At 36.8% G+C, this 19,882-nt stretch overlaps 1 protein-coding gene and 1 long non-coding RNA gene across 8 annotated transcripts in view; one reads left to right on the forward strand and one right to left on the reverse strand.

Annotated features, from left to right (window-relative positions):
• Window positions 1-19,882, forward strand: part of FER (FER tyrosine kinase) — a 442,286-nt gene that overhangs the window by 413,039 nt on the left and 9,365 nt on the right. For all 5 annotated transcript variants that reach the window (XM_023258902.2, XM_045034531.1, XM_045034529.1 and 2 more), the window contains one exon: window positions 18,421-18,543. In XM_023258902.2, coding sequence (XP_023114670.2) covers window positions 18,421-18,543 — 123 coding nt within the window. The remainder of the gene's footprint in view (window positions 1-18,420; window positions 18,544-19,882) is intronic.
• The window catches only part of LOC123379295, a 57,403-nt gene that overhangs the window by 14,700 nt on the left and 22,821 nt on the right, over window positions 1-19,882 (reverse strand). Inside the window, exon 1 of one of the 3 annotated variants that reach the window (XR_006583578.1) lies at window positions 18,394-18,514. The exons of the other annotated variants lie outside the window; for them this stretch is intronic. This is a non-coding gene — a long non-coding RNA (uncharacterized LOC123379295). Of the gene's footprint in view, window positions 1-18,393; window positions 18,515-19,882 lie in introns of those variants that run through there. 3 annotated transcript variants of the gene reach the window in all.

Below are 19,882 nucleotides of genomic sequence, written 5' to 3' on the forward strand. Positions count from 1 at the left end.
CTGCTTTAGATTCTGTGTCTCCCTCTCTCTCTGCCCCTCCCCCGTTCATGCTCTGTCTCTCTCTGTCCCAAAAATAAATAAACGTTAAAAAAAAAATGAATTGAAATATCATAAAATGACTCTTTATTGATTTAAAATGAAAATTTACTTCATCATGAAAAATGAGGCATTTATAAATGCCTTAATTTAATGCCTAAGTTAAAAACAAAGCTTTTAAGTGAGCTAAAATTTTATATTATATAAAATTAACCATTTTAAAGTGAATAATTTAGTGGTATTTAGTACTGTTTAGAATGTTACACAACCACTACTTCCTTCTAATTCCAACATTTTCATCACTCTGAAGTAATACCCTTTGCCTATTTACTCCCCATTCCTCCTTTCCCTGCAGCAACTGGCTACCACATGTCTACTTTTTTATTGCTATGAATTTACCTATACTGCATATTTCGTGTAAAAGGAATACTATACGTGACCTTTTGTGTGTGGCTTCTTTTACTTTCATGTTTTTGAGGTTCATCGATGTTGTAGCATGTGTAATTAACTTCTTTCTTTTTTATGGCTGAATATTCCATTGTATATATTGATAATTTGTTTTCCATTCATATGTTGATTCATATTTGAGCACTTTTCACCTTTGGCTACTGTGAATAGTGCTGCTATGAACATTTGTGTATGAGGATTTGAGTACCTGCTATTAGTTGTTCTGGATATACACTAAGAGTCATACGGTAACTCTAGGATTGGTTTGGATGTTAGATGGGGCTGCTTCAGACACTAGGATCTGTTTTGTGTTTTGGATACTCATGATACTATGCAGTATATGTTGTATGTGGTTGTCATTGTGAGCAATTGACTAAGTTGTTCTAGTTCCCAATAATGAACTAGAAACTTAACTTCAAAACTTAACACTAGGATGCTAATCCTCACTCTAATTTGTCTTCCCAAGTGCTAGCAAGATAAATTTTTATATGATTACAGACTAATTCCACCATTCCACAGAATATAGAGAAAATGGCAGCCCTGCTATTTTCCACAGTGATATTATTCTAAGATTATATTCCTATGAATAACAATCACGGGATAAAAGATTTTAACTTGTTACTTATGCAGAGGTTTTCTTTAAAGGACAAAACATGGTTAACCCCTTCTCATCGATTCTTATAGCATCCCTACAAAGGGGCTGGAACTGGACTTGGGAGACCCTGAAATTTAGCTCTCTAAAATTTGTTTTAACCCTGTTGGCCAGATCTTCTTCACTGCCTTTGAAAGTCCTCTTCCTGTTAAGCAATTAGGCCAAGTAAAATTCTGCCTTTCAATCAAAATGTATTTTAGTTGAATTTCAAGGTGACTGAAGTATTTACAAATCAAAATTCTATTTTCAAATAGCTCTTAGAACCTGACCTACAGCATTGGAAATAATAAAAGAGGTGTGAAGATCTTTGGTTGGCAATGAGGGAGATTTTTTTGGCAGTCTTTAATATCAACTTAATACAATGCAGAACAATTTACATGACAATGGAGGAGAGATTTTTAACAGTAGATGAGAAAGAAGTCTGGAATACTTATTACCAAACCCAGTAAGGGAGTCCTTCAGAGTTTAACAAGAGGGAAAAATATAAGAATCTATTGAAAAACTTCTTATGTTTCTTTCGTGTTTTATGCAATTACTCGTTTATGATTGGTAGTAAAAACTTGCCTCCTTTCCAAGGGTCTTATTTCCCACTGATTATTTTTCTTCACTCTTGCCTCAGAGTAGCTGAAATACTGCACAAGTCTTTCATGACATGTGGGAGCAAGGTTGATGGTAAAATCTTTCAGTCTAAGGAACCTCTCAGAAATTTTGCTTTACAGCCATAGAGTTAAACATACTTTCACCATTATTTTGTCATTAGTGTTGCTGTCATTTAATTTTTTAAAAAAATGACAAATATCCTTGTTGTTTCTAAATCGAGCAATAGTAAAGGGCTTACAGTGACATGGATGCCCCTCTCCCACCCATCTCTAGCCACACAACACATAATTGCATATATATATATATATCCCCCCACCCTTACTAAACACAGAGTGGTAGCATATTCAGTAGCCTTTTCAGCACATGTTGCTACCATCCTCAATATAGCTGTTACCAAAAGTACTTTGAAAAGGGCAAATAGTGTATGCCTCTTCAACTAAGAAATAATCAAAAAAAGAAAATTGCAAAAGACATTTTTTCATTTGTCACTGAAGAATGTGGGGCTGCTGCATCCTCTAATTGAATTAGCATGACATAAATAAGTACTCTGAAATGAGAGGGAGGCAAGGTTTACAGTGAAAAGAGTCCTGGATCAACCACCAGGGCCAGACTCCTACTAGTTACGTCATTAGTTGCACGACCTTAGCAAGTCATCTACCTCTCTGCACCTATGATTTCTAATTTGCAAGATGAGAAGATAGTAAGGGTATTTGTGAGGTTCAAATGAGATGGAAAAGTAGCAAAATCCTGTACAATTGCAAGTTATTCTTAGCCCATTAAAATTACCCAGCGAGGTTCTGGTTCAAGATGACAATGCAGGAAGATCCCCAGGTCATACCGCCTCTCACAGATAAACCAAGTCTACAGCTACATATGGAACAATTTTCTCAAAAAAAAAAAAAGAAAAAAACAACAACAAACAAAAAACCTAGAAACCACGCAACTGCCATATATTGGACAAACAAGGGGGAAAAAATGGATCACAGCAGGTAAGACAGGCTGAGACACAATCTCACCATAAACCTCATCCCCAGCACAGAGAACCATAAACGGGAGGGAACTAAAAACTTAAAGCTTCTCCCTGAGGAGTGAATTATTTAAGCCCCCACACATCAGACTCGCCAGCATTTAAGACCTGCACCTGAGAGATGAGCTTGCAAAACATCTACCTTTGAAAATCAAAGAGGCTACAGGGAAAGTATAAACAATTCTTAAAAGGGCCCATGCTTTGGAATCACCTGCTTAGGGCCCAGAGCAGAAGCAGCCAATGGACAGGTCATGTGAAAGCTCATTTGCTAGTCTTAAAGCATCAGCCTGAGGGGTTATCTTATTTAACACACATCTAGGGGTCGGCTGGGGATACTTTCTAGGAATGGAGGCCGGCAAGCACCATCTTCACATTCTCCCTCTGCCGCACCCTCGGGGCACCAGTATCTCTCAGAGGGGAGCTTTTACACATGTCCAGTACCCTGGTTTATGTAGCTGTTGCACAGGAAACACCCCAGGATCATCAGGGTCTGGAGGTCAGGGGGCTTGCATTCCTATGTCCCATGTGACTGTAACAATTGGAGACCATTCTTGGCAGACTACCACCCAGGTTCCCTGACAGACAGCAACATGCCCACAGTCTTTACTTGCTTTTCCCACAAGCTTTGGCCTGAGAACAGGCTTCATGTATGTCACCTGATTACAGGCCTGTGGAGGTTCTGTCCAGAAACAAAGTCCAGCGCACACCATCTCTTCACTCTCCCTCTACCTTGCTTGCCGGAATCTCCCAGAAAGGATCTTATACCCTTGTCTGGTGCTCAGGTTTTAGCAGATGATGCCTAAGAACATCTTTATATCACCTGGATTCTGGTGGTCAGCAGGACTTAGTTTCACAGATCCCACAGGACCATAACCAATGGAAAAAAAGTTCTTAAACAGCTAGTACCTGTAGAGCACAGTAAGAGGCAACAGGCCCAAGAGCTCTTTGTTTCTGTGTGAGAGCTACAGCCAGAGGGGCAGGCTTCTAACTGAACATACATCCAAGACCTGGCTATAATTCTTTCCAGAGACCTTATAGGGCAAGCACAATCCTCACACTCTGCCACTGTTGTGTTCCAGAGCACCAATATCTCTCAGAAGAAAGCTCTTACACACACCTGGTGCCCCAGTTTTGGGGACTGCCATCCAGAGAATGCCCCTTGATCTGGCTCTGGTGACCAAGGGGGACTTGCATTCCTGAGTCCCACAAGACTGTATTGAGAGAGAAAGTTCTTGGCAAGCCATCATTCCTCAAAGGAGCGCACCAACAGCTGACTATGTAAGAAGGCAGGAGCTTCAGACTGAGAGACAGCCTTCAGGTTTGGCACAATCTAGAGGCTCAGGTAACATAGGCTGTGGACCATCTTTGCACTCTCCCTCTGCCTCGCTCCACCGCACTGGTATCTCCCAGAAGGGAGCATATGCACTGATCTGGAGCCCCAATTTTTGCAACTGCTGCCCAGGAGATAACTCCAGATCACCTGGATCTGGTGGCCAGTGGGACTTACATGTGTAGTCCCATTGGACTGTGGGACCTTAGCCAGTAGCTTCGGCTCTGGCTGCAAATCAAACTCAGTGTTGGTGCTAGATTCTTTTGGACCCTGATAGGTCTAGGAACACCCTCAACTACTGTGAGATATTAAAAACAAAATAGATCACAAAGATTTGAAGACAACAAAGAGCTAGGGCAAGGTTGACTGATGGCATTCATGTATCACATGAGGCCACTTCCTCAAGACTGGGAGAGGTGGCTGTTTCATCGAGTGCATAAAACCCAACACAGAGAGTCAAGCAAAATGAAGAAACGTTGAAATATGTTCCAAATGAAAGAACAAAAGAAAACCTCAGGAAAAAAAATTTAGCCAAACAGAGATAAATGATTTGCCTGATAAAGACTTCAAAGTAATGATCACAAAGATGCTTACCAAACTCAGGAGAAGAACAGATGAACATAGTGAGAAACTTCAATGAAGAGAGAAAAAAATCTAACAAAGTACCAAACAGAAGTCACAAAGCTAAAAAATGCAATCATTGAGCTAAAAAAAAAAACAAAAAAACACTGGAGGGGGTTTCCAGCAGACTAGATGAAAAGATCAGTTAACTTGAAGATAGAGCAGTGGAACTCACCCAATAAGAGCAGCAAAAACAATTTTAGAAAGTGAAGATAACTCAAGGTACTTATAGGACACCATCAAGCAGACTAACGTTTGCATTATAGAATCCCCAGAGGAAGAAAGGGAGTGTAAGGGATAGAAAACTTATTTGAAGAAACATTGATTAAAAACTTCCCTAATTTAGGGATGCCTGGTGGTGCAGTTGGTTAAACAACTGACTTTGGCTCAGGTCATATATGATCTCATGGTTTGTGGGTTCTAGCCCCACATCAGGCTCTGTGGTGACAGCTCAGAACCTGGAGCCTGCTTAGGATTCTGTGTCTCCCTCTCTCTCTGTCCTTCCCCTGCCCATGCTCCGTCTGTCTCTCAAAAATAACATTAAAAAAAAAAAAAAACTTCCCTAATTTAGAGAAGAAAACAGATATCCAAGATCTAGGACGCACACTGAGTTCCAAATAGAGTAAATCCAAAGAGACCCATGACAAGACACACTATAATTTAAATGTCAAAGGTTAAAGAGAAGGAAAGAATCTTAAAATCAGCAAGAGAAAAGCAAATTGTTACATACAAGGTAGCCCCTATAAGATTATCAGCAAATTTTCTAGCAGAAACTTTGCAGGCCAGAAGAGAGTAGTACAATATATTCGGAGTGCTGAAACTAAAACCTTGCCAACCAAGAATGCTGTACCTGGCAAAGTTACCATTCAGAATTGAAGGAGACACAAAGAGTTCTCCAGACAGGCAAAAGCTAAGGAGTTCATCACCACTAAACCAGCCTCTTAACCAAGTTAAAATAACTTCTCTAAACTGAAAAGAGAGGGTGCTTATTAGTAACAAGAAAACACATAAAAGTACAAATCTCACTGATAAAGGTAAATATATAGTAAAGGTAATAGATTCATCATTGACAAAGCCAGCTTTGTTAAAAGACAAAAGTAGCAAAAATAACAATAACCACAAAATAAAAAGATGTCAACCTTGACATCAAAAACAAAATGTTGTAGGGGAGAGTATTTTTTGGAGCTTTAAAATCCATTCTACCTTGGTATCAACTTAAAATAGACTGTTATAAATATAGGTTGTTTTATATAACCCTCATGGTAACCACAAAGCAAAAATCTTTTTTTTTTTAGAAAAGAAAAAAATCTTTTCTTTTTAGAAAAGAAATTCAAGCATACCACTAAAGAAAGTCATCAAACCACAAAGGAAAACAACAGAAAAATAAAGGAACAGAAGAATTACAAATAGAGAGCAATTAACACACTGACAATAAGTACATATGTATCAACAATTACTTTGAGTGTAAATAGACTAAATTCTCCAACCAAAGGACTGAATGCCTACAAAGAAAAACAGAAACAAGGCTTATCTGTATGCTGCCTACAAGAAACTCACTGCAGATATAAGGACATACACAGACTCAAAGTGAACGGACAGGAAAAGATATTTCATGCAAATGGAAATCAAAAGAAAGCTAAGGTAGTTATGTTTATATCACACCAAATAGACTTTTAAGACTGTAATCAAGGACAAAGAAGGGTATCACATAATGATAAAGCAGCCAATGCAACAAGAGTATATAACATTTGTAAATATTTATATAGCCAATATAGGCTCACCTAAACACATAAGGCAAATATTAACACAATAAAGGGAGAAATAGACAGGAATAATATAGATGACTTCAATACACCACTTACATCAATGGAGAGATCATCCAGACTGAAAAATCAGTAAGGAAATATGGGCTTTAAATGACACACTGGACCAGATGGACTACGTAGACATATATAGAACATTTCATCCAAAAGCAACAGAATACACATCCTTCTCAAGTGCACATGGAACATTTTTCAGGACAGATCATATAGTAGGCTACAAAACAAGTCTTAATAAATTTTCAAAGATAGAAATCACATCGAGCATCTTTTCTGACCACGGTGGTATGAAATTTCACAATTTCTGGGACATTAAACAACATGCTACTGAAAAACCAATGGGTTAGAGAAGAACTCAAAAAGAGCAATCAAAAAACACCTTGAGACAAATCAAAACAGAAATACAGCATACCAAAACTTATGAGATGCTGTAAAAGCAATTCTAAGAGGGAAGTTCTTGGGAAAAAGAAAAAGAAAAATCTCTTAACATTATACATCAAGTAACTAGAAAAAGAAGAATAAACAAAACCCAAGGTTAGTAGCAGAAAGGAAATAGCAAAGATCAGAGCAGAAATAAATGAAATAGAGACAAAAAAGAAAATAAAAACGAACAGTGAAACTAAGAGCTTGTTCTCTGAAAAAAAATAAACAAAATTGAGAAACTTCAGCTCTACTGACCAAGAAAAAAGAGGACTCAAAACCAGAAATGAAAGAGAAGTTACAGCTGATATCACAGAAGTGCCAAGGATCATAAAAGACTGCTATGAACAACAATATGCCAACAACACATGGAAAAAGAAATAGATAAATTGCTAAAAATATACAATACACCAAGACTGAGTTATGAAGAAATAGAAAATGTGAACAAACCAATTACTGATTCAGTTTTCTTACTAGTAAAGAAAAACCAACAAACAAAAGTCCAGGGCCACATGATTTCACTGATGGATTCTACCAAACATTTAGAAGGATTGGTATTAATTCTTTAAAACTCCTCCAGGGGTGCCTGGATGGCTCAGTCAGTAAAGTATGCAACTCTTAATCTCAGGGTCATGAGTTCAAGCCCCACAATGGGTGTGAAGCCTACTTAAAATAAAAAAGTAATAATAAAATAAAATAATAAAACTTCCAAAAAATAGAAGAGGAATAAACGCTTCCAAAGTCATTTTACAAGGCATTATTCTGATATCAAAACCAGACAAAGACACCACAATAAAAGAACATTACAGGCCAATATCCCATTTGAACATAGCTGAAAAATTCCTCAACAAAAGTTTGGCAAACCAAATTCAAGAATACACTAAGAGGTTATACACCATATTCAAGTGGGATTTATTCCAGGGATGCAAGAATGTTTTAACATCCACAAGTCAATCAATGGGATATGCCCTATTAACAAAATGAAGGGTAAAAATTATCTCAATAGATGCAGAAAAAGCATTTGACAAAATTCAACATCCATTTATGAAAAAATCTCAACAAATTTTGGGTATAGAAAGAACATATCTGAACATAATATAGGCCCTATATGGCACAAACCTACAGCTAACATCATATTCAACAATGAAAAGGTAAAAGCTTTTCTAATATCAGAAGCAAGACAAGGATTCCCACTCTTACCACTTTTTTTCAACATAATAGTGTAAGTCATAGCTAGAGCAATTAGATAAGAATAAAATAAGGGGAGCCTGGGTGGGTCATTCAGTTAAGCATCTAACTCTTGGTTTTGGCTCAGATCATGGTCTCATGGTTTTTAAGTTTGAGCCCCATGTTGGGCCCTGTGCTGATGGTGCAGAGCCTGCTTGGGAATCTCTCTCTCTAGTTCTCTTCTCCTCCCCCGCTTACTCTCTCTCTTTTTCTCTCAAAATAAATGTAAACAAATAAAAATTAAAAGCATCCCAAGTGGAAAAGAAGTAAAATTATCACTATTTGCAGATGACATTATTATATACAGAAACCCTAAACACTCTACCAATAACTATAAGAACTAATTAATGAATTCAGTAAAGTTGCAGGATACAATATACAAAAATATCTTGCATTTCTATACATAAAAATGAACTATTAGAGAAATTAAGAAAACAATCTCATTTACAGTTGCATCAAAAGGACTAAAATATGAATAAATTTAACATAGGAAGTGAAAAACTTGTATACAAATGCCGTAAGATATTAATGACAAAAATTCAAGACTATGCAAATAAATGCAGATATTCCATGCTCCTGGATTATGAGAATTAATGTTGTTAAATGTCTCTACTACCCAAAACAATCTACAGATTTAATGCATTTTTGACAGAAATAGAACCCACAATTCTAAAACTTGTCTGGAACTACACAAGACCATGAATAGCCAAGACAATCTTGAGAAAGAACAAAGTTTTGGAGATAGTGCACTCCCTGATGTCAAACTGTACTAAAGCTGTAGTAATCAAAATAGTATGATGCTGGCATTAAAAATTGATACATAAACCAATGAAGCAGAGGGCCCAGAAATAAACCCATGCATATATGGTTAATCAGTTTAAAACAGAGAAGCCAAAAGTATACAATAGGACAGGGACAGTCTTTTCAAAAAATGGTGCTGGGGAAACTGCACAGTCACATGCAAAAGAATGAAATGGGACCACTGTCTTATACCATACACAAAAATTAACTTAAAATGAATTCAAGACCTGAACATAAGATGCAAAACCACAGAATTCCTAGAAGGACATATAGGCAGTAATTTCCTTGACTTGGTCTTGGAACTAAGTTTTTATATTTCACACCAAATGCAAATACAGAAAAAGCAAAATAAAGTAATGGGACTACATCAGACTAACCATTTCTTCACAGCAAAGGAAAGCATCAACAAAAGGAAAAGGCAACCTACTAAATGGAGAAAATATTTGCACATCATTTATCTGGTGAGAGGTTAATGATATCCAAAAAATATAAAAGAATTCATAAAACTCAGTATCAAAAAAATAATTCAATTAAGAAATAGATCTGAATAGACGGTTTTCCAAAGAAGACATATAGTATAGCCAATGAGTATGTGAAAAGATGCTCAACATCACTCATCATCAGGAAAATACAACTCAAAACCGCAATGACATACATGCCCCAGATACCCTAGGATAATGAAAAATAAAGGCTGTGGTTTAAAAAAGCAACTACAATATAAAAGATCCAGCTCTATTACTCTACCAAAGGGCACAGGAGCTGCTGGAGCTCTGTCCAGATCAGAGGGGCTGGCAAGTGCCATAGTTTGCATTCCCCTGCTCCTTGATAGGCAGCCTACCTCACTGAACCCTGAACCCCTAGCCTATACCAGCCCAAACCCTCCTAACAAGGTAGCCCCAGTACAGCATAAGGGAACCCCTGATTAGTGCTCATTCTATCTCTAGCTGTCTTCACCAAGGTGACCCAGGTGCAATGTATCCTGAAGCATACCAGGCCCACACCACTTTGTACCAGAAGTGCCCTAGTAAGTCATCTGGAGCCAGAGTGCCCTGGGACCCCCAGACCACACCTTGCCCTGGCTTTAGCCACCCCACCAGGATGCTCCCTGCATAGAGCAACCCAAGACATCCAGGCCCATGCCTCCCTCAGTTTTAGCCACCCTACCAGGGTACCCTCTGCCTGCACTGAGCACCCCAGCCTTGTACCCACTCTAGCCTCAGCTCTTCTGCCAGGGTGATCTCTATGTGCAGAGCCCAGGACTACCCTAGCCCATTTCCACTTCAGCTGTCCAGAGCACCCTCTGTGCAGAGAGTCTGGGGACCCCCAGCTCACATCAGCCAACGCTCCAGCCAGTCAGAGTCACCAGGCACACACAGTCTACACAGGGAATTACCGTACACAAGACCATTTTCTCAAATTTAGGAGACATAGCTATTTTGCCTCGTTCATATAAATAAACACAGGAAGATAAGCAAAATGAGGAGACAGAGGAAGATAACCCAAATGAAAGAACAAAACAAACCCTCAGAAAAAGAACTAAATGGGGAACCTGGGTGGCTCAGTTATTTGAGCGTCTGACTTTGATCTCACAGTTTATGAGTTTGAGCCCCACATTGGGCTCTCTGCTGTCAGCTCAGAGCCCACTTCAGATCTTCTATTCCCCTCCTCTCGCCCCCTCCCCTACTTGCACTTTCTCTTAAAAAAAAATAATAATCAACATTTAAAAAAAGGAAAAGAATAAGAACTAAATGAAATGGAGACAACCAATCTACTTGACAAAGAGTTCACATGGTGCTCACCAGACTAGAGAAGAGTGAATGAGCTTTGTGAGAACTTCAGTAAGAGATAGAAAATGTAAAACAGAACCAATCAGAGTCAAAGAATACAATAACAAAATGAAAAATACACTAAAGGGAATCAACAGTAGTTTAGAAGATGAAGAAGAACAGATCATCAATATGGAAAGCACCCAAGCTGAAAAGCAAAAAGTAAAAAGAATTTTTAAAATGATAGGTTAAGGGATTGTAACCCTGATTTTAACATCAAGTGAACAAACACTCACATTATAGGGGTTCCAGAAGGAGAAGAGAAAGGGGCAGAAAATCTATTTCAAGAAATAACAGCTGAAAACTTACCTAACTTGGGGAAGGAAACAGACATCCAGGTTCAGGAAGCAAGAGACCTCCAAACAAGATAAACCCAAGGAGATCCACACCATGACACATATAATTAAAATTTCAAAGATTAAATATAAAGAATTTTTAAAGCAGCAAAAGAAAAACAACATGTAATATATAAAGCTATTGGCTTATTTTTCAACAGAAATTTTGCAGGCCTGAAGAGAATTGCATAATATTTAAAGTGCTGAAAGGAAAAACCTACCATCAAGAATACTCTACATGGCAAAGTTATCATTCAGAATTCAAGGATAAACAGAGTTTTTCAGACAAAATTTAGAGGAGTTCATCATCACTAAACTGGTCTTACAAAAAAAAGTTAAAGGGACTTCTTTAAGAGGAAGAGAAAAGGCCATAATTAGAAGAAAATTGTGATAGGAAAGGACAATACTTATGTAAGACAAAATAGACTTTAAAACAAAGACTATAACAAGAGACAAAGAAGGACAATATATAATAATAAGGGGATCGAGCCAACAAGAGGATATAACAGTTGTAAATATCTGCACATCCAACACTGAGGCACCTAAATACATAAAGCAAATATTACAGACATAAAGGGAGAAATTGACAGTAATACAATAACAGTAGGAGACTTTGACACCCTATTTACATCAATGGATAGATCATCTAGGCGTAAAATCAATAAGGAAACAATGTATTTGAATAACACAGTAGGCCAAAGTACTTAACAGATGTATACAAAACATTCCATCCAAAAAGAATAAATACACATTCTTTTCAAGTACACCTGGAACATTGTCCAGAAAAGATCACATTAGGCCACAAAACAAGTCTCAATAAATTTAAGAAGACTGATACCATATCATGTATCTTTTGTGATCACAACAGTATGAAACTAGAAATCAATTACAGGAAAAAACCTGGAAAAGCACAAACATATGGAGCCTGAACAACATGCTACTAAACAAGCAATGATTCAATGAAAAAAATCAATGAGGAAGTAAAAAAAACACATGGAGACAATAAGGGGATGCCTGGGTGGCTCGGTTAAGGTCATGACCTCATGGTTTGTGAGTTTGAGCCCCACATTGGGCTCTCCGCTCTCAGTGCAGAGCCTGCTTCGGATCCTCTGTGTGTGTCTGTCTCTCTCTGCCCCTCCCCTGTTCTCATTCTCTCTCTTTCAAAAAATAAACATTTAAAAAAATACATGTAGACAATGAAAATGAAAACGATGAGACACAGCAAAAGCAGTTCTAAAATGAGAAATTTATAGTGACATAGGTCTTCCTTAAGAAACAAAAAAAAATCTCAAACAATCTGCCTTTACACCTAAAGTAACTCGAAAAAGAAGAATATGCAAAGCCCAGAGTTAGTAGAAGGAAGGAAATAATAAAGATCAGAGTAGAAATAAATGAAATAGAGACTTTAAAAAGCAATAGAAACAAAAAATCAATGAAACAAAGATCTGCTCCTATGAAAAGATCAACAAAATTGCCAAATCTTTAGCCAGACTCATCAAGAAAAAAAAGTCCCCAAATAAATAAAATCAGAAATGAAAGAGAAGGAACAACCAAGATGACAGAAATACAAAGGATTATAAGAGAATACTACAAAAAATTATACGCCAACAAATTGGACAACCTAGAAGAAATGGATAAATTCCTAAAAGCAGATCATCTTCTAAAACTGAATCAGGAACAAATAAAAAATCTGAACAGACCAATTGCTAGTACCAAATTGAATTGGTAATCAAAAAACTCCCAACAAACAAAAGTCCAGAACTAGATGGATTCACAGGTGAATTCTACCAAACATTTAAGTAAAAATCAATACCTATATTTCTCAAACTACTCCAAGAAACAGAAAAGAAATTCTCTAAGGCCAGCATTACCTTCATACCAAAACCAGACCAAGACACTACAAAAATAGAAAACTACTGGCCTGATAAAGATTCAGAAACCCTCAACAAAACATTAGCAAACCATAGTCAGCATTACATTAAAAGGATCATTCACTACAATCAAGTAGGATTTACTCGAGGGGTGCAGGGATGGTTCAATATTCACAAATCAATCAATGTGATACACCACAGTAACAAATGATAAGACTCATGATCATCTCAGTAGATGCAAAGAATGCCTTTTACCAAATTCAGCTCCATTCATGATGATGATTAAAAAAAAAACAAAAAAAAAACCTTTTCACAATGTGGGTGTAGAAGGACCATAACACAATAAAGGCCATATATGAAAACACAGCTAACATCATACTCAATGATAAAAAACTGAGAGCTTTTCCTCTAAAATACGTAACAAGACAAAGATGTCCATTGTCACCACTTTTATTCAACATAGTACTGCAATCCTAGCCATAGTCATCAGACAAGAAAAAAGAAAGGGCATCCAAGTTGGTAACAAAGAAGTAAAACTGTCACTGCCACTATTTACATATGACATGATACTATACATAGAAAACCCAAAAGACTCCACCAAAAAACTATTAGAATAAATAAATTTAATAAAGTTGCAGGATACAAATTGACATACAGAAATCTGTTGCATTTTTATACACTAACAACAAAGTAACATAAAGAGAAATTAAGAAAACAATTCCACTTAAAATTGCATTAAAATAATAAAATACCTAGAACAAAAGTTAATCAAGGAAGTGAAAGATCTATATTCTGAAACTATAAAACATTGATGGAAGAAATTGAAGATAACAAAAGTAAATGGAAAGACATACCATGCTCATGGATTAGAAGAAATAATATTGTTAAATGTCCATACTACCCAAAGCAATATACAGATTCAGTGCAATCCCTATCAAAATAACAATAGTATTTTTCACAGAAGTAGAACCAATAATCCTAAAATTTGTTTGGAACCTCAAAAGACCATGAACAGCCAAAGCAATATTGAGAAAGAAGCACAAAGCTAGAAGTATCTCAAACCCAGATTCCCAGATGTACTACAAAGCTGCAGTAATCAAAATATTATAGTACTGGCACAAAAATAGACACATAGACCAATGGAACAGTAAAGAATCCAGAAATAAACCCATGTTTATGTGGTCAATTAATCTATAACAAAGGAAACAATGAGGAAAAGACCATCTTCTTAATCAGTGGTGCCAGGAAAACTAGCTAGCTACAGCCAAAAGAATGAACTAGACCACTTTTTTACACCATACAGAAAAATAAACTCAAAATAAAGACCTAAATGTGAGCTATGAAACCATAAAACGCTTAGAAGAAAACATAGGCTGTAATATTTTTTATATCAGCCTTAGCAACATATATACATATATATGTATATATATGTATATATATATGTATATATATATGTATATATATATGTATATATATCCTCAGGCAAAGGAAACAAAAGCAAAAGGGACCTATTGGAACTACACCAAAATAAAAAGCTTCCTTACAGCAAAGCAAACCATCAACAAAATAAAAAAGCAGCCCACTGAATGGGAGAAGATATTAGCAAATGAGATATCTGATAAGGGATTAATATCCAAAGTACATATAGAACTTATGCAACTCAATACACACACACACACACACACACACACACACACACACACACACACACAATCTGATTAAATGATAGGCAGAGGACCTGAACATTTTCTCCAAAGAAGACCTACAAATGGCCAACAGACACATGAAAAGATGTTCAATATCACTAATAAAGGAAATGTAAATCAAAACCACAATGATATATCACCTTATACCTGTAAGAATGGCTAGAATCAGAAAGAAATAACAAGTATTGGCAAGAAGGTAGAGAAAAAGGAACCCTTTGCACTGTTGGTAGGAATGAATATAAATTAGTACAGCCACTGTAGTAGACAGTTTAAATGTTCCTCAAATAATTTTTAAAAATATATGATCCATTAATCCCACTACTGTTTATCGCAAGAAAAAGCAAAATGCTCATTAGAAAAGATATATGCATTAGAAAATATATGTGTTTATTGCAGCATTATTTACAATGGCCAATGTATACAGCAACCTAAGTGAGGGCGCCTGGGTGGCTCATTGGTTGAGCGTCCGACTTAAGATCAGGTCATGATCTCACAGTCCATGGGTTTGAGCCCCATGTCAGCTCTGTGCTGACGGCTTGGAGCCTGGAGCCTGCTTCAGATTCTGTGTCTCCCTCTCTCTGTGTCTTTCTGCTTGTCCCCTGTCACACTCTGTCTCTCTTGCTCTCAAAAATAAATATTTTTTTTAAATGTTAAAAGAAGCATTTGATAGATGAATGGATAAAGAAGATGTGGAAGAGATGGATGTATATGTGTGTGTGCATATATATATATATATATATATATATATATATATATATGCTTGCCACTTGTGACAACATAGATGGATCTAGAGTATTTTATGATAAGTAAAATAAGTCAGAGAAAGACAAATACCATATGATTTCACTTATTTGTTTAATCTAGAAAGAAAGAAAGAAAGAAAGAAAGAAAGAAAGAAAGAAAGAAAGAAAGAAAGAAAGAAAGAAAAAGCAGGAAAACACCCATAAACACAGAGAACAAACTGTTAGTTTCCAGAGAGGGAGATGTTTGGGGGATGGGCAAAATGGATGAAAAGCAGTAGGAGGTACAGGGTCCCAGTTATGGAATGAGTAAGTCACAGAGATGAAAGGTACAGCATAGGGAATATAGTCAATAGCATTGTAATACCATGTATAAAAAAACACAATGAGATCACCTCACACCTGTTACAATGACTATAATCAAAAAGACAACAAATAACACGTTTGCTAGGAAGCAGTAGGAGGTACAGGGTCCCAGTTATGGAATGAGTAAGTCACAGAGATGAAAGGTACAGCATAGGGAATATAGTCAATAGCATTGTAATACCATGTATAAAAAAACACAATGAGATCACCTCACACCTGTTACAATGACTATAATCAAAAAGACAACAAATAACACGTTTGCTAGGATGTGAAGAAAGGCAACCTTTGTACACTGTTGGTGGAAATATAGAGTAGCCACTATGAAAAACTATATGAAAAAAAATTCCTGAAAAAAATTAAAAATAGGACTACCATATCATAGCATTTCCACTTCTGGTATTCATTTGAAGAAAAAGAAAACACTAACTCAAAGAGATATGTACACCCCCACGTTCATTGCAGCATTATTTACAATAGCTACAATATGTAAACGAAGTGTCCACTGACAGATAAATGCGTAAAGAAAACTGTGGTATACATAGACAATGGGATATTATTCAGCCATAAAAAATAACACCTTGCCATTTGCAACAACATGGATGGACCTTGAGCTCCTTAGGCTGAGTGAAACAAGTCAGAGAAAGACAAAATACCGTATGATCTCACTTTCATGTGAAATTTTTAAAGACAACCAAGGTCATAGAAACAGAGAACAGATTGGTGGTTGCCAGAAGTAAGGAATGGGTAAAATGGGTGAAGAGGGTCAAAAGGTCCAAATTTCTAGTTGTGAGATAAATAAATCATTGATATATAAAGCACAACATGGTGACTATAGTTAATAATACTGTATTGCACATTTGACAGTTGCTAAGGCAGTAAATCTTTAAAGTTTTCCTCACAAGAAAAAACAATTTTGTAACCAAGTATGGGAATGGATGTCAATTAGATTTACTGTATTGATCATTTTGCAATATATATAAATATTGAATTGTTATGTTGTACACCTGAAAGTAATATAATGTGTATCAGTTATGCCTCATTAAAATAAGCAGATAAATTAAAAATGTATTTTAAAATAAATTTAAATTATCCAGCAAAACCAGGTTCAAGGTCAAGGTTACAGAATTAGGTTATTAACTTTCACTTCTGGAGCGTGATCTTGTTTTACGTACAACATGCCTTTCTTGATCTCTGCCCAGATACTGTCTTACAAAAAGAAAGAATTTGGCTCTGTATACCTTTTACTTTCTTCAAGAATTAATTTTGACTTGTAGTCATTGAATGACTTTCATGAAAAGTATTAAATTACTGGATGGCAAACATGAAAAGAGTTGATATGCAGACAAGAAAACTAATCTTTCTACCAAACAGCATAGTAATTATGCTCTAGTAAGAAGGAAGCTAATTCACACAGCTGGAGGGGATCATCAGCAAGTACACACTAAACTCTGACGTAACAGCAGTTATCAAAGCACAGGCATACTCTCATTCTCGTTTCACTTCATTCAAGAAAGAGAAAAGGCCTTAAAGTAACCAGACATTTTTAGCAGAGGGGCATTTATAAACCTGGAGAGGCTGAGTTGAGGCAAGTAGCTCCCAAAGGGGATAGAGATTAAATCATTGAAGGATCCTTCTACACCACTGCAAATGGGGTTTCACTGTGGAAGTACATGCACTCTATGTAAAATTAAAATACAAAATTAAAAATACAAATATGTTGTGAAAATCTTTAAATTCTTAGCCTCTTGGGGAATGGAAAGGATTTTCCTGTTTCCCTCCTTGATTTCACATCTATCTCCAGAATGTATCATGTGCTTTTATCTCCATGCTTCTCTAGAAGACTACCAAAAAAGAAAAAAAAGAAAAAAAAAAAAAAACCCGAAGAGCTTAGCTCATGTAGCTCAGTAAAACAGGTGCACCAAGATATTTTGACAAAACAAGGCACCATGTAATTTAAAGAAGTTGTTTTTATCAGCCAGCTATGTTAATTCTACCCTATTCAAAATACACAGGAAAAAAATGTATTTTCCATAAATGAAACAGTGGAGAAAATGAGACTTTTAAGGATGTAGGAATATCTGTAAATAGTGACAAGTAAAAAATTGAAGTTAAAAAACTTTCATTATTGCTTTTAGTCTGTTTATAATCTTAATGGAAAGAAAATAAGGCAGGCACAAGATAAAATTGCAGAAATCTGACTTAATCTCCTAGGCATGCATATATATATATATATATATATATATATATATATATATATATACATACACACACACACACACACACACATACACCATCCTTCTCATTTAGATACCACAGGGACAGTTAACCTCCGTACTGGCTAAATATTTGTTCTTGGTTGGGGTTAAGTGATTTGAAAGCTGGTTTTGTTAAACTAGCAGCCTGAAGGCTATTCATTTAGCTGGTAATGTTACTACTAGTCCTGGAAAGTAAAACTAGTGAAGAAATAAGATCATTAGTTACTGCATTCCTTTGGTAAGTTTAAATATGCAAACATGTGACTGACAAAGACATGCATCACTGGAAATGTTCACCTGCTTACACACTTACCTGGTTATGGTTTTGTGCACCCCCCAGGGAGATACAGTTCTGAGAGTGACGTGTGGAGCTTTGGCATCCTCCTCTGGGAGACCTTCAGCCTAGGGGTCTGCCCATACCCTGGAATGACAAATCAGCAAGCACGGGAACAAGTGGAAAGAGGTAAACCAATGACCCGGGTAGTAGCCAGCATTCACATCCAGTCCCCAGGGCAGTGCTGATAATGCTGTGTGTGGCTTTCCTAGAGGGGGGAAGGTATATACTACTTGGTGTAAACAGACAGCAGAGGTGGGATTAAATCTGCTTTTGTGCACGATGGATGGTGTGGCTCTTGTATAACAAAAACCAACAACAAAAACGTTTAAAGATTCCAACAGTCTACAATACACCTGTAGGCTTGTCTTCCATTCCCCCTGCCTGGCATGACGTCTGCGAGGGGGTGCCATTCACTGTCTTCAAGGAAAATAGTGTTCCTCAACCTCCTATTTTTTCTTCCGTTCCAAATAAACACCATCAATAGTATTGTAAATTGAAGTGTAGTTAGACTTTAGAGAGAAGTTTTTGAAAGTTTTGTAACATTTCTTTTTTTTTTTTTAATGTTTGTTTATTTTTGAGAGAGACTGCACAAGCAGGGGAGGGGCAGAGAGAGAGAGGGAGACACAGAATCCGAAGCAGGCTCCAGGTTCTGAGCTATCAGCACAGAGCCCAGTGTGGAGCTCAAACTCACCAACTGTGAGATCATGATCTGAGCCAAAGTCAAACGCTTAACCTACTAGGCCACCCGGGTGGCCCTAAAAGTTTCGTAACATTTCTGAAAAAATCATACGGGTTCTCAAATCAGAAACAGGAATAAGCCGGTGATGGTGACATGCTAGCATGGACTTGCATAGTCTACAGGTCTCAACAGCGAGAATGCTTTTGACAAACTGGTAATGTCCTAGCATTAGGCCCCTCTCCAGGAGGCTGGGCACAGGGGGCCTTTCCAGCTCCCTTCTTTCCTCTCACAGCCATCTAACTCCCTGAGCTAACACACACAGGCACATGCGTGCTGCTGAGCACACTGCCAGACAGCTTTGAATTAAAGATTCTTCTCGGGCTGCGCAGGAATAGAACTCCTCTTCATTTTTCTTTCACTTTTAAATTAGTGTTTATGAAATCCTCATTCTCTCTTCATCTTCAAAAACCTGGACCGTGTAGATGGTTTTTTAAAACTCTGCCCACAGCAGCTAAAAGCAAATTCTAAAAGCAAAAGCAAATACTTAGAGAAACTAAAATACATGTTTGTATGTGATTTATCTTACCTCAGACTTTGTGACAAATGAACGCATGAAAAATAACCTATTCAAGCTAGAAGATAATTTGATGGCTCTGTAATACTGAATTCTGCATCCCTTGTAGAAAAAAAAAAAGTTTGCCCTGAAATGGGTTTTTGTTTCTGTTTCACTTACAATATAAAGTATTCAAGTTTCCAAGCTGCATAATGCCCTGTGTGAACATTTGT

The sequence above is a fragment of the Felis catus genome, chromosome A1 (assembly GCF_018350175.1).
Source record: "Felis catus isolate Fca126 chromosome A1, F.catus_Fca126_mat1.0, whole genome shotgun sequence".
Classification (NCBI taxonomy): Eukaryota; Metazoa; Chordata; class Mammalia; order Carnivora; family Felidae; genus Felis; species Felis catus.